General features: G+C 43.3%; 1 protein-coding gene across 1 annotated transcript in view; it reads right to left on the bottom strand.

Moving 5' to 3' along the window:
- Positions 1-12,659, bottom strand: part of LOC104165142 (mitogen-activated protein kinase kinase kinase kinase 4-like) — a gene marked incomplete at its 5' end in the record, with an annotated part of 61,388 nt that overhangs the window by 35,785 nt on the left and 12,944 nt on the right. Inside the window, 5 exons of the mRNA XM_009704700.1 lie at positions 6,262-6,414; positions 9,939-10,100; positions 10,851-11,015; positions 11,884-12,079; positions 12,493-12,565. Of these exons, the coding sequence (XP_009703002.1) occupies positions 6,262-6,414; positions 9,939-10,100; positions 10,851-11,015; positions 11,884-12,079; positions 12,493-12,565 (749 nt within the window). The remainder of the gene's footprint in view (positions 1-6,261; positions 6,415-9,938; positions 10,101-10,850; positions 11,016-11,883; positions 12,080-12,492; positions 12,566-12,659) is intronic.

Below are 12,659 nucleotides of genomic sequence, written 5' to 3'. Positions count from 1 at the left end.
CTAAGTTAGATGTTGACTTCCAAACTAGACTTTGCAAGCCCACCATCAACCTAGAGTCAATGGAGAAAAACCACCAGCTGGAAGCGCTTTCAACTCTCCAGTGGTTACGAGGGTGCCCTGGCCCTCCTCTGTAACAGACTTTTCAATTGCCTGAAAAAAAATCAAACTTGAGAACACAGTAAGAAAGAAATAAGAAACTATGCTCAGACTACACCTCATAGGTAGTCATGCCCAGGTGCTCCCATTGCAACTGCCTGCATTTAAAAGATATCTTCAAAGGTATCAAATTAGAGCATTAGTATAACAAATGCCCTAAGCACGGTGGGAGGCAGAGGGAGAGGAAGAAATCAAATCACTGCCTTAAAAAGACTTCATTCCAAGGGAACAACAAGTCAGCAGTGTAAAACTTAACTAAAATACTCTGGTCCTCTGGTTCTTTCTGTATTTAAAAGAAGAAAAAAAGAAAAAAAAAGAAAGAGAAAAGAAGGAAAGCTCCCTTAAATTCTACACACTAATGATCTGTTACACTGGCATCTTCCAAAGGGGAAGAAAGGCAGAGAGCTAAAAATGTCAACTGAATGTACTGATCCTCCCTGAAATGAGAAATCCTCTTGGACACAAGACCAAGACAGAACACATGGAAGTGCTGTGTGAGCTGAGTCCATCTTGAGGGATTGCTATGCTAGAACCAATTTGATGTTACAGAAATAGAAAAAAATATTAGAGAAATGCCTGAAGCTATACCACTTTGTGCTTTATCTTGTCAGATCTCCCATGCAAAGCAAGACTGGGGCTCTCCGGAGACACCCTTTTTAATGCCATCGGCTGATGTCCTTCCCATGTCAGGAGGGAGCCCGTGCCCTGGCGTGCTAGCACACCTCTGCTGGGAGGCACCCCTGTCTCAAACACATGGCAAGATCAATATCCCACCACTTGCAGGCCTAAGAAAGAGACTAGCAATTTTTGTCTAAGTTCAAACTTTTGTGTCCCAACTGAGTTACTGCAACTCAGATCAGAGGCAGCTGCAGTTCAGTTTCCACAAAGAATGACTCAGATGAATGTTTTAGTGATTTATCAGCCCAAGTCTGTAAAATTCTCCAGTTCCTCAGTCTTAAAAAGTAAAATACAGTAACTGAGAACTGCGCACAGCTTTTCAATAATATAATATGATTACGAACTCCCTATAACTCTAGAAGACTAATTATTTCATGGGAACAATGTTCAAAATCACTTAAATATTGACAGGTAGTAATTCTAAAACTAGTTAAAGATATCAAACATCCATTCAAACGTCCCATCACAACCTCCCAGACCAGCAAGGCAAAGTCAACTGTTGAAAAACAGTCCTGAGAAGTTCACCTGGTTAAATATTCAGGTGCTTTTTCTGCCTTTTTGGGACAATATGTTCTGTTGACTCCCTTTACAGAAAATAGCTTTTTCAGCAGTTACAACATCTCATAATCCATGTCCTTTCATTTTGTCAAGATTACTTTTTTGTCCAACATGATTGTCACTAATAATAGTTTTTAGTTAACCAGAATTATTTCAACAGCAAAGTGTTCCCCTCAAATGATTCCTCGTGGTAATAGGAATAGGTTTTATAGCAAGTGTATTATTATCAGAATATAGGAAGATTATTTTTTTTCTTGACACTTTTTCAACAAGATACTTACTTTTCTTCCTAAATTCCAGCTTTTGAGTCCTGCAGACTACCAGAAAACTATTTGTGCTTAAAAGCATGGATGAGCTTTGCTGAATCACGATATAAGTGACTGGATATATCTCAGTTTTACAGATAAAATAATTTGTATGGGACTGGGGTGGGGGGGAAACAACCAAAAAAATCCCCTAACAATGATTCTAAACTACTGAGACTTGAGCCTTAAATTGTTTTTATTATAAGTAATACCGAAAGAACAGCAGCTCCTCACACACACAGAAAGCACTGGTAGACAAAAGTGTTGCCTTACATGTCTTCAAACCATAAAGGCACACCTAACAGAGCTAAGGAAAAAGACACTTTGCTCCCTGAAATTATAGCATAAGGTGATTTAAGTACAAAAGACTGATTACTAGAGTTAGTTTAAAAAGATTTAGGAGCAAGAAGCTTTACAAAGACAGGCTGCACTGCTTTTTTGGAGGATGCCCAAGTTACTAATTTGAACTGAATCTACATACAGGGAGAACTTATCTGCAAAGTTGCAAAACAGCATAAGGAAAAGGATTTTCTTAAACTTCTGAGCAGATCTGCTCTGGGATATTGAGTCAATCCATGACCTAATGCACAGCTAGTTCTTCTAATATGGTTAGCTTTCTTGTTCTGTTTCAGCCACATTACTCCAGACAACAGAGGACATCTAGCTAGAAAATCCTACAGGAAAACTAGAGTCAATTAAAAAATGGAGTTCAGTTCAGACGTGAGCCAAATTCCTCCACAAGACAGTCAGGTGGCAGGAGATGCTGAGCTGAGAAACAGACTCAGTGACTTTGTTCAAGAAGTCTCTGTGAAATTCTGCAGGTAGCCCAGAACGGCTCATCCCACACCACCACCACGAGAGAGCCAGATCTGCTACTGTGCTGCAGCAAACACAAAACAGGTACAAAATGGGCAAAAATGGTACACTCTGATCTGGCAGTATCTCACATTTCCCCTACCAGATAGATAGGATACAAGTCACTGAGAAATCATGCTCCCTGCACCTCAGGGGCTGTGTTAAGATTTCCAGTGAAATAATTTTGAGAGAGGTTTGGGCAACCAGGACATGCCACAAAATCTCACAGAGTATGTTCATTTAAAATAAGAAGTCATTTTTTCTGAGCAGAGCAATGATGACAGATGACCCCTCTCTGACAAACCTGGCTGGAAGTTCTTCAGCACAGACATCTGTGATGAATTCAGCTTGCATTTTAACTCTGCAGTTCACTTTTATTTTAAAACAACAAGGCACCCATGTATCAAACTTCCCAAGTACACTGCTGCGAGTCTTTTTAATCTCCAGATGACTAGCTGGCCCATCACTCATATTGCCTTAACACTTCATATAGTTAATGCAGGCAGCGTATCCAAATATGCGGCTATTAGCATCAACAGCTGCTGCCAACCAGCGAAAGGAAACACAACCCTTCAGAGGATTTCTAAATTACCCATTAAAGTTCATCTGGTCTCCATGCTAACACAGAAGGTAAGAGTACAGATTGGCTTCTCCCTGTCCACACGGTCTCTATCAGCTGCAGCACTGACTTGTGAGTAGGTAACAGGGCAGCTACCAGCAGGGAGTGAAATCACACGGTAACAAATGTGTATCCCTTGCTGCTATTATCCTTAAGTAGCACCATCAGTTTAAACAGCGTAAAATTTTTATAGTGTAGTTTCCATCAAGGAACGTGAAAGAGGTTGGTAAATACTGCTTCATTCCACACCACTCCCCTCTCGGCAACTGGGAGAGGTACTACCAAACAGGGAAGCACTGACAGGGTGCAAAGGAATGAAGTGACTTGTCCCAGGTGATGCAGCCAGCCTAGAATATAGCTCCTTTCATCCCAGGAGTGGCATTTTAACAAGGCAGGACTAACCTCTGTACAGCCACCGTGCTCCTGCAGAATCCCAAACACCTTGCAATAACTACAGACTCTCCCACTTCTATTACAGGGCTGAAATATTCACTTCAAGGAAGCTGCCAGCCTCTACCCAAGGCTAATATACAAATGTCCTTCTTGTAGACCTTGCAACAGCTCTCCAGTGATTCGATGCTACAAGCCAGGCCATCAACTCAGTCCGGTTACAATACTCATGACTTGATATGACAAACAGCCCCTGGAAAAAAGGACGTGAAAAGATACACAAATATTTTCCCAGGTAAAAGACACCAGGTGAAACAGGGCCTTTCCTCTCCCAACAGCTGTCTATGGTGATTTTTCCATCATCACCAAACAGCAGCCTGAACAGGAAAGGCACAGGGAGGCTTTGACTTAAAGATGCTAACAGCCAGCTATTTGCCTCCCACAGACTCACTCCAGGGCATAAACAGAAGCAGAAGGATAGGGGAGAGCTAGGCTAGGGAGTCTGATCTGTGAGGACCAAGTGAAGGTGAAGGCTCTTGGTGAAGGAGCAGTTCTGGAGTGCTTTGTGATGCACAGCCCAAATAAAATGCAGAATGAGAGAATGGTGCTATGAGGAGGGCTGACTCAGGACATGCTGAGCCTGACATGCCCAGTACACAGAGCTCCTAATGAGGGCACAATTTTTAAGGCACTTCTGTATCTTGCTTTTTAAGGGACTGTCCATAACCTGCTGGGCAACTTCAACCACCCCAACATCTGCAGGAAAAGTAGCATGGCAAGCTGTAGGCAATCCAGGAGACTCCTGGAGTACATCGAGGATAACTTCTTAAGCCAGGTAACAGACAGCTGTACCAGAGGGGATGCGATACTGAAGCACCTCTTCTCTGAGGAAAGGCTGAGAGAGTTGGGGTTGTTCAGCTTGGAGAAGAGAAGGCTCCAGGGAGACCTTATAGCAGGCTTCCAGTACCTAAAGGGGCCTAGAGGAAAGCTGGGGAAGGACTTTTTAGTAGGGCCTGTTGCGACAGGACAAGGGGCAATGGTTTTAAGCTAAGAGAAGGTAGATTCAGACTAGATCTAAGGAAGAAATTCTTCACAATGAGGGTGGTGAAACACTGGAACAGGTTGCCCAGAGAAGTGGTAGATGCCCCATCCCTGGAAACATTCAAGGTCATGCTGGACGGGGCTCTGAGCAACCTGATCTGGTTGAAGATGTCCCTGCTCATTGCAGGGGGGTTGGACTAGATGACCTTTACAGGTCCCTTCCAACCCAAAGCATTCTGTGATTCTATGATCTTCCATGCAGGATGTTCTCCAGAAGCTCACGCCAAGCAAGATTTCAGTGGCCAGCACTGAGCTTAAGAAAAGCTTGGGATAATGCAACCTAGCCTCATAGTAGTAACCCATAATTGCAGGTAGCTTCAAAGAAGCACACGGGCCCACCTTGCTGCTTGGGCTCAGCAGTGAGGCAGCATGACATGCTCTGAAAGCAGCTGCGCTGAAACTAATAATTCATCCTCCTCTGTGGTCTTTGACTCCAAGATCCAACGCACAAGGAAGAGAGGCCACAAGATGCCACAGCAGTACACAAACAATGACTAAGCCTGATCCAAATGCCACTCTGCTATGTGTACCACTAGCTAAATCCCACAGAAGCAACTGGAGAGATGGATATACAGCTTTCGATCCATCCATCCAGGAGTCCAGCACAAACTGAGAGCTGCCGAGAATACAACAAGCGCTATGATTGTACATCCTTGTTGAGGGGGTGAATGAATGCACAAATGAAATACTGCGGGGAACTGTAAAGGCAGTAACATTACTCCTGTCATTGCAAGTTTTCAAAGCAAGTGGAAACTTCCAGCGTAAATGAGCTGTGCTCACACTTACAGTAGTTTATTCCACTTCTGTTTGCCGTCTTGTTTTACTTTTGCTCACACATGCTTACAGTCCCTTCACAAGTGGCTGGAGAAAAAAGTAACTGCAGTCTAAGTTAATTATTTCATACACTGTGAAAGAGGAGGACATTGAAAGGAAGCCAAGTTTTTGGGCACACATGCTACCCAGAACTGGTAGAAACAGCAGGAGCTAAAACGTTCTGAGAGAAGGATTCCAATGCAGAACTTTTATCAGAGTGCTTTCACTGTATAGGTACTGTTTAGGTACCACTTCTACCTCTAATACAGAAATTTTTCGAACCACAGACCTTCTGGCCTCTACCCACATGCAAAATCTGACTCTGCATTGGTCCTTATTGCATGTCCACATACTTCTAGATTATTTCATAAGATCACTAACAATCTTGCTTGTTTATATGGTCTTCAGGGATGAAAATTCTGGCTTTGGATTTGTTTTGTAAAGTGCCATATATATTTATGGCACCATATAAATAATATATCATCCAGGGACTGCAACAGCGCAGTCATTCAAGCTTTCTGTGAAATACCTAAGAGTAATATCATGGAATCAGCAATCAGGCATCAAGCATATAAAAATAACGGTTATTTAACCCTGATCTGCAGTGCCTAAGTATAATTCCATGTAGAACTTAGCAGCATGTAGTGGCACTAAAAACCTCTGAGCCAGTTTTCATAGGCCTCAGCCATTTGTGCCAGAAGCGAAGAGTATCAGGTTTCTGATGCACAGTTCTGGTTCGGAACCAGCCGTGCTTTCTCCTTGCCGTCTGGGGCAGCAGTACCGTACCTGTACTAACACGGCTCTCTGCGGCGCGGGGGTGCAAGGGCTGGAACTGCTGCCAGATCCCATCCTGGCGTGTGGCGTGGCTTCGTGCCCCAGCACCGCTGGCCACTGGAGGGAAGGCTGGATGCTGTCACTTTTCTTGTTTCGGTCCTCGGCCTGAGAAGGAGAAAAGCAGCAGCGTGTGGCACACTGAGCCTCAGGCTTTGCAGCCTGGATGTTCTCCAACAGCAGCACAGTGCACACCGACTGCGATGGACCTCCCCATCGGGGAGAGGTCAGCCCTGGCACAATATGAATCGTTATTGCCTCTCCATTTGCAACCCTTCCTTTCCCATCACGTTTCCAAACTGCAACAAGGAGAAGGGCCAGAGTTGCCATCTGCTGTGTTCTAGGCCATCCCATTTGCTGCAGGCTGCGATTTTAGCTGGGAGGAATCTTCTGTCTGTATTTACTTATCTTTGACAACATGCAGCCTGTTTTGCTGTGCATTTATTACCCTCTTCTACAACGCTGACATTATTGCATGTTGCTTTATACTTTAAAACACTTCTAACACTGTATCTTTTGGTATGTTACTTGCACTATGGAAAAGACCAAGGAACATGATCTAGAAGGAATAAAGGTACTTTTATTTCCTGAGGCCATTGCTCATTACAAAAATCTTCATCCTGTGGTTTGACCCCACTACTCTTTCCAGTTTCATTCAACATGACAAATTCCCATTCTCTACTGTAAATCTTTAGCATATCCTCTGATTCAGCAGCCTAGAAACAGCTCTACACAGTAAACCAGAGATTAATGCCATGAAAACACCCGATTATCTGTGTCTGGGTGGGCATTCTTAATGGTATCTCTCACTATATCTGGATGTTTCTGCCTGTGTCAGGAAGGTAAGCATATTCTTAACATAGCCTAAGAAACTGCTGAGGAGATGGAAAACTATTCCACTTAGTCTCACAGATCCCGATTGGGGAAAAAAAGAACACCAAAAAAAACCGCACACACAAAAAAAACCCCTTATTAAAACAGCAACCACAGCCAAATACCATGAAATTCTAGCCCCAGTGAGCTTGATCATTTTACTGCTCTTGAGGCCAGATTTTCATTATGTGCAACTCCTAATAATGAAAGACAAATTTTACCATAAGCAACAAAGAAAACGTAAAGGCTAGATAGGACACTTTACCTACCACCTCTGTGCCCAAAGGGGGCTTGCATACACTGTGATCCAGCTGCAAACTCATGCAGCTGACTCTCTGGGCTCCCAGAACTGATGCCAGCCCCTATCCAGGCACTGAACTAGTGCAGTGTCAAGCCCGAGCTAGAAGTCCTTCCCTCTCAGCTCATTCCCTCCAGTGCCGGCAAGAGCAGATGTAGCCCAGAGCGAGCTCACATCTACATCTGCACACAGCTTGGGAAACCCACCCGAACCTGCCTGCGACAGGATGAGCACAATGGCAAAGACAAGGAACTGCCAAGAAAGGGTTCTGTGGCCCCAAACATTAAACTTGAGGTATTGGAGGGCTTTAGGGTCTTCTGTTTTTTAATGCCTCAATGCAACAATAATTCTGGAGAGTTTTTGTATATCAGTATTTGGTCCTGCAAATGCCACTGAGCCCTAAAAATTATGCAAACAAACTTGCTCTTGAGTAGGCTCTCTCTATCCCCATGTAGATCTCTCCCAACAGAAAAACTAGCATCTCTTTGGCTAATAAACTGGGAAATATCAGTGTCAACAGGAACAAATTCACTGAGTTATCACTGCTAAAACCAGTCAAAACTTCAAAGCATTTTAAAACTGTTTTGAACAATTAAGACTGCTGACATAATTATGAAGTCTCAAACTTCAACTAAAAAAAATGCAACTCTGTGCCACTAATTATGATTTTAGTAAGGATCTGTGACTTCTCACAAGTTCTGAGATTAAATAAATAATACTGTAAAATAATTTGTCCTTAAAACTACAGTATATTATGGTAGCCATAACAAGAGTCTCATGCTGTGAACCCAAAATGCAGGCAGCACTTTATCTGCAACTAGTGATATTCTATTTCCTCCCTAAATTAAAGTTATCAGTGACTGCACACTCAATTCCATAATGCATTTCATTCGGTTACAAAGGGGTCATTTACAAAACACATGCCAAAATCAGAGATGAGTATTTAAGCTGACATTTTGCAGTTCTGTTGACTTCTAACTACAATGAAGTAGAAAAGAAAGTTAAATTAACTCAATTGAGTTGCATTTTCTCCACACCCACCGAAAGCCTAGGGAAGATAAAGCATTTCTATTGACTTTGATGTTGTCTATTTATCAAAAGCAGCTTACTTCTCTGTCCACACCCAATTTAACCCCCAGCTGGAATAAGACCCAGCCCTCCACCATCAAATAAATACTGATTTCAAGAGGAGTTCATTCCAATTTCAGTAACGATTTGTTTAATCAGTCAATGCAATAAAGTCTTTGGAGCGAGGGCATTTGGGGTTTTGACAGTTAAGTTGTACTTCAAACAGAATGATTCTCTTGTTTTCACAAACTGTTACTCTAACAAGGAGCTTAATCTCTTTTGTTTTCCTGATTTCATATTGCTGCTTAGCTGTTCGCAGACTCTATTCAGTTTTCAAAACTCATCATTTCAACACTCCTCACAGTTTCATTTAACTGTTTATCAATATAGAAAATTTCAGCTAAGGGACTCGGTTGCAGCATACACGCACATGTGCATACACATGAAGAGGTGACAAAGAGGGTACTTGCTTAAAGACTGCAGTAAGATGTTAAGAAGCAGCGCTCTGCACCCCTGCTACATACGTGTGCATGAGCTCTACTCCTGCCTTTGCTTGGGTGTTTTGGGAAGATGCTTTGCCATGAATGCAGAGATCATCACATCCACTATTCTACTTAGAACACAGCCACTTGAGGAGGCATCTGTGAGCTGCTGTCAATTTCTGACATTGACCCAGACTTCAGTAACACAACAAGTCACACCAGCTGTAGAGTTGGGCTCACAAGTTGGGGTTATATCAGAAAGAAAAATAAGTGTGCTAGGAATGATGAGATAACATATGTGCAATGGACCCGTAGCTTTTCACACTATGGTAACAATAAGAACAACCACCTGGGAGGCAGAAATACTTTCAGAGTTAGCAAAAGAGCAGAATGGATTGCAACTCTTAATCAAGGACTACACGTGGCTACCCCTGATCCATCAAGTCTTAGCCACTGAAAATCCTGGAGACAAACAACAAGAAAAGGCATCATAGTGTGACACTGGGGCACAGAGATCTCTGCTTGGGAGGCACAATGCCATTCTGTGTCTGGGTCAATTCTGTGAACCTTAACATCAGGCAAACACATCTGTTAAACCTCAGATGATATTACCTTAATTCACTCCTCTTTGGAAGACAAGGGAATGACATTTCGTTGATCAGAAGGACCCTGTTTCTCCATTCATCAGTCAAACCCTTCTCTGAACTCGAGCAGATGTGACAGAACAACCTTTCCTTTCCCTTATCCTCTACATTAATGGAAACCAAAGGCTTTACTGCAGCATAAGTGCATAGTAAGACACAGTTCAGGCTCCAGATTTAGGTTTAAAGATCAGTCTGTTCTGTGCTTCAGCATTACCACAGCATCATAAACTGCAAAGCACCAAAATGCCACATTGGCTGAAACGGTACCTCTTTGCTTGTGCTGTTTGATGGAGGATGCACCGCTGAATTTGAACTCTTGGAAGGTTCCTTCTTCTTCTGCTTGTGGTCATGCTGGAGAGACAGCAGCTGTGTCTGATCTTTGGGGAGAGTTCGATGCACCTTCCTGTTGTGCTGCACATCTTCCACCTTCTGAAAGCAAAGAGTGATGAACCTCAGAGACAGCAATGCCTTGGAGGACAACCAAGTTGACCACTGGAAATACTGGCTTTTCAAAGAACAAAGCGAGCACAATTCCAGCAGGGCTGACAGAAGAGCCACAACCCCAAGTAACAGGAAGCGTAAAGTGACGCCAAACACTGTGTTTGGTTTTTGAGGCAGCATGTCAGAAAACTGTATTTTTTTTTTTTTTTTTACTATTCCTAAAACCAGAGGGCTTAAATCAAACACTCCATCCTTCTGTTTGAATACAAATCAGTTTGCTGCTGAAACATTAGAAAAACATTGTGGCCAAGGTGCCAGACTTGGTAACAAGACTTCAGCATTAAAATTAACCTCTGCTCCATTTTTATTCATGAAAAAGAAACAGTCCTGGTTACAACCCGAACAGAAACTGGAGACTGGAGATTTAAGCTTAGGTTGAGCTGCTGCTGGAAGCTTTCAGGATAAAGATATTTTAAATCAGATTGAAGTGCCTGAAGACCATTTCAGCACAGAGAAACGGCAGGGACAGAAGTGGGAGAGGCAGTGTCATTGCTGTAGATAAGGAGGATGACTCAGTAACACAACGGCTGAATCTGAGAACAAGAGGCAGTAAACGCAAAAAAGTCCCTCTCTGGTCTGTGACTCAGAGGATGAGAACACCCTCAGGGAACTGAGAAAGGTATCAGCTACAGGAACAGGGAAGCTGCGAACTGCTGTCAGTAAACACTTGTTTCATACCTGCTTCTTTTCTGATTTCCTCTGGCCATCTACTATGAACCGTTCATCCTCCACAGCCCTTTTGTCTTCTTTACACCTCTCCTCTTTCCTCTGAACGGCGTTAGCCTCTGGCCACCTCTGCTCACACTCCTGCTGCCTTCGCAGCTCCTGCTCTCGCCGCTGATGCTGGAAGAGAGCCAGGGAATAACATTGCTTATTTTACTTTATTTTTGTACCCACCAATTACTTATGCCAGTGCTCATTAATCACAAGGCCCATTTCCTGCTACGCCGTCACTAATAGGGGATAGCTGATACACTGCACAGCAGAAGCAGACAGCCACAAGCTGCCACCACAACGGCTGCCAAACCTGAAGTGAAACCTTTGCCCTTTTGGCAGCTGAGGGCAGATCTGCCATTCATTTAAGCAGGCATGCGACATCTCTGTGATGGTCGGCAGCTAATCTAATGACAAATGTCTTCCCATCATTTTAAGAAGGAAGGGTTTTTCCAGAGCCTGCCCTCCCCGTTTTGCTGGAGGAGCACTGCGCTTCACAAATGCCAGCTCCGGAGCGTTTGCACAATGCTTGAATTTCGTCAGATAATCATGAGAAGAGACACATTGGTGATTTAGCAATGCCTCCAACACCATAGTGTGTCAGACAGCTAAAAAGGCAGCAGTTATCTTATAACATCTTAAAGAGAAGCGGGCCCAGTACTCCGGATCAGACAGACTCCGAATTGGGCAATGCACATGAGAAAGAAATCGGGATCTCTCAGCCCACCTGCCTGGGCTTCCACCACCAAACTCAAGCAAAATGCCCTTCCACTCCCAAAGCTCAGAGCAGGTTGCCAGCAGGAAAAGGACATCCTGTTTAAAATCATTTAAAAATCATTGCGTTCAAAAGTGACACACTTTTCCCAAGGCAAAAGATGACAATCCAGGTTGTGCTGACAATTTAACACAGCCTTTTTGCCTTTCAAAGCCTACTCTCTACAGGCACAGTTTTTTATTTGTGATGAGACATGGAACAACAATACAAGCCAGTCCCTACATCCTCCAGCCTCCTCCTCTGCTCTTTCTGCTGCTCGATCCGTTTCTGCCGCTCTGTTAGCAGCTGCTTCTTGTATTTCTCCTGGTCCTTCAGCTGCTGCTGCTGGCGATGAGGGTCAGAACGGTTTTTGTTCTCCTGCTGCAGCCTCAGAAATTCACGGCGGAGAGTTGACTCCCCCGGGAGATTAACTATGGAGCTGAAACAAAGGGGAGGTTTCTACATGACTAAACATAACATTAAATAGAGAATATAAGGTGCATTGGGAATTGCTTGTTGTCCTGTGTTAGCAAGTTAAGATATTCCAATAAATCTTCAGCATCTTGACTATTCATCCGCACTTACTGTGCTACAAAACAGCCTGAAGCAGATTATTGGGTCCTTCATTTGAGAGTTTCTTCCCTACTGCAGGGGAACTAAGCAGCAGGTTATTACAGACACCTTATACTCAGCAGTTATATTTGATAGCTACGAAACAGTTAAAGCTACCAAAGGGGACGCAGGAGATAAGGAATTCAGAGCAAGTTAAGAAAGTCATTCTTGCTGAGGAGGGTTGCTTTCAATGGGAACAGCTTGAGCAGTCAAATTTTCTATTCCAGTAATAAAATTAACCTTGGTTCTCCTTCATCTTCATTCAGCTCATCATCTTCTTCCTCACTTCCACTGTAATCATAGTCCGTTTCTTCTAAAAGAGAGAACAATAAACAAACCTCAGTGGAGGATGCTGTTATTTAAGATACGATCTTGAACTTTGTTTCTAAGCACTCAATCTGAACTAC

This window comes from Cariama cristata, unplaced genomic scaffold, assembly GCF_000690535.1.
Source record: "Cariama cristata isolate BGI_N322 unplaced genomic scaffold, ASM69053v1 scaffold4287, whole genome shotgun sequence".
Taxonomy (NCBI): Eukaryota; Metazoa; Chordata; class Aves; order Cariamiformes; family Cariamidae; genus Cariama; species Cariama cristata.
The sequence above is the reverse complement of the archived record's forward strand: the minus strand, read 5'-3'. Positions and strand labels throughout refer to the sequence as shown.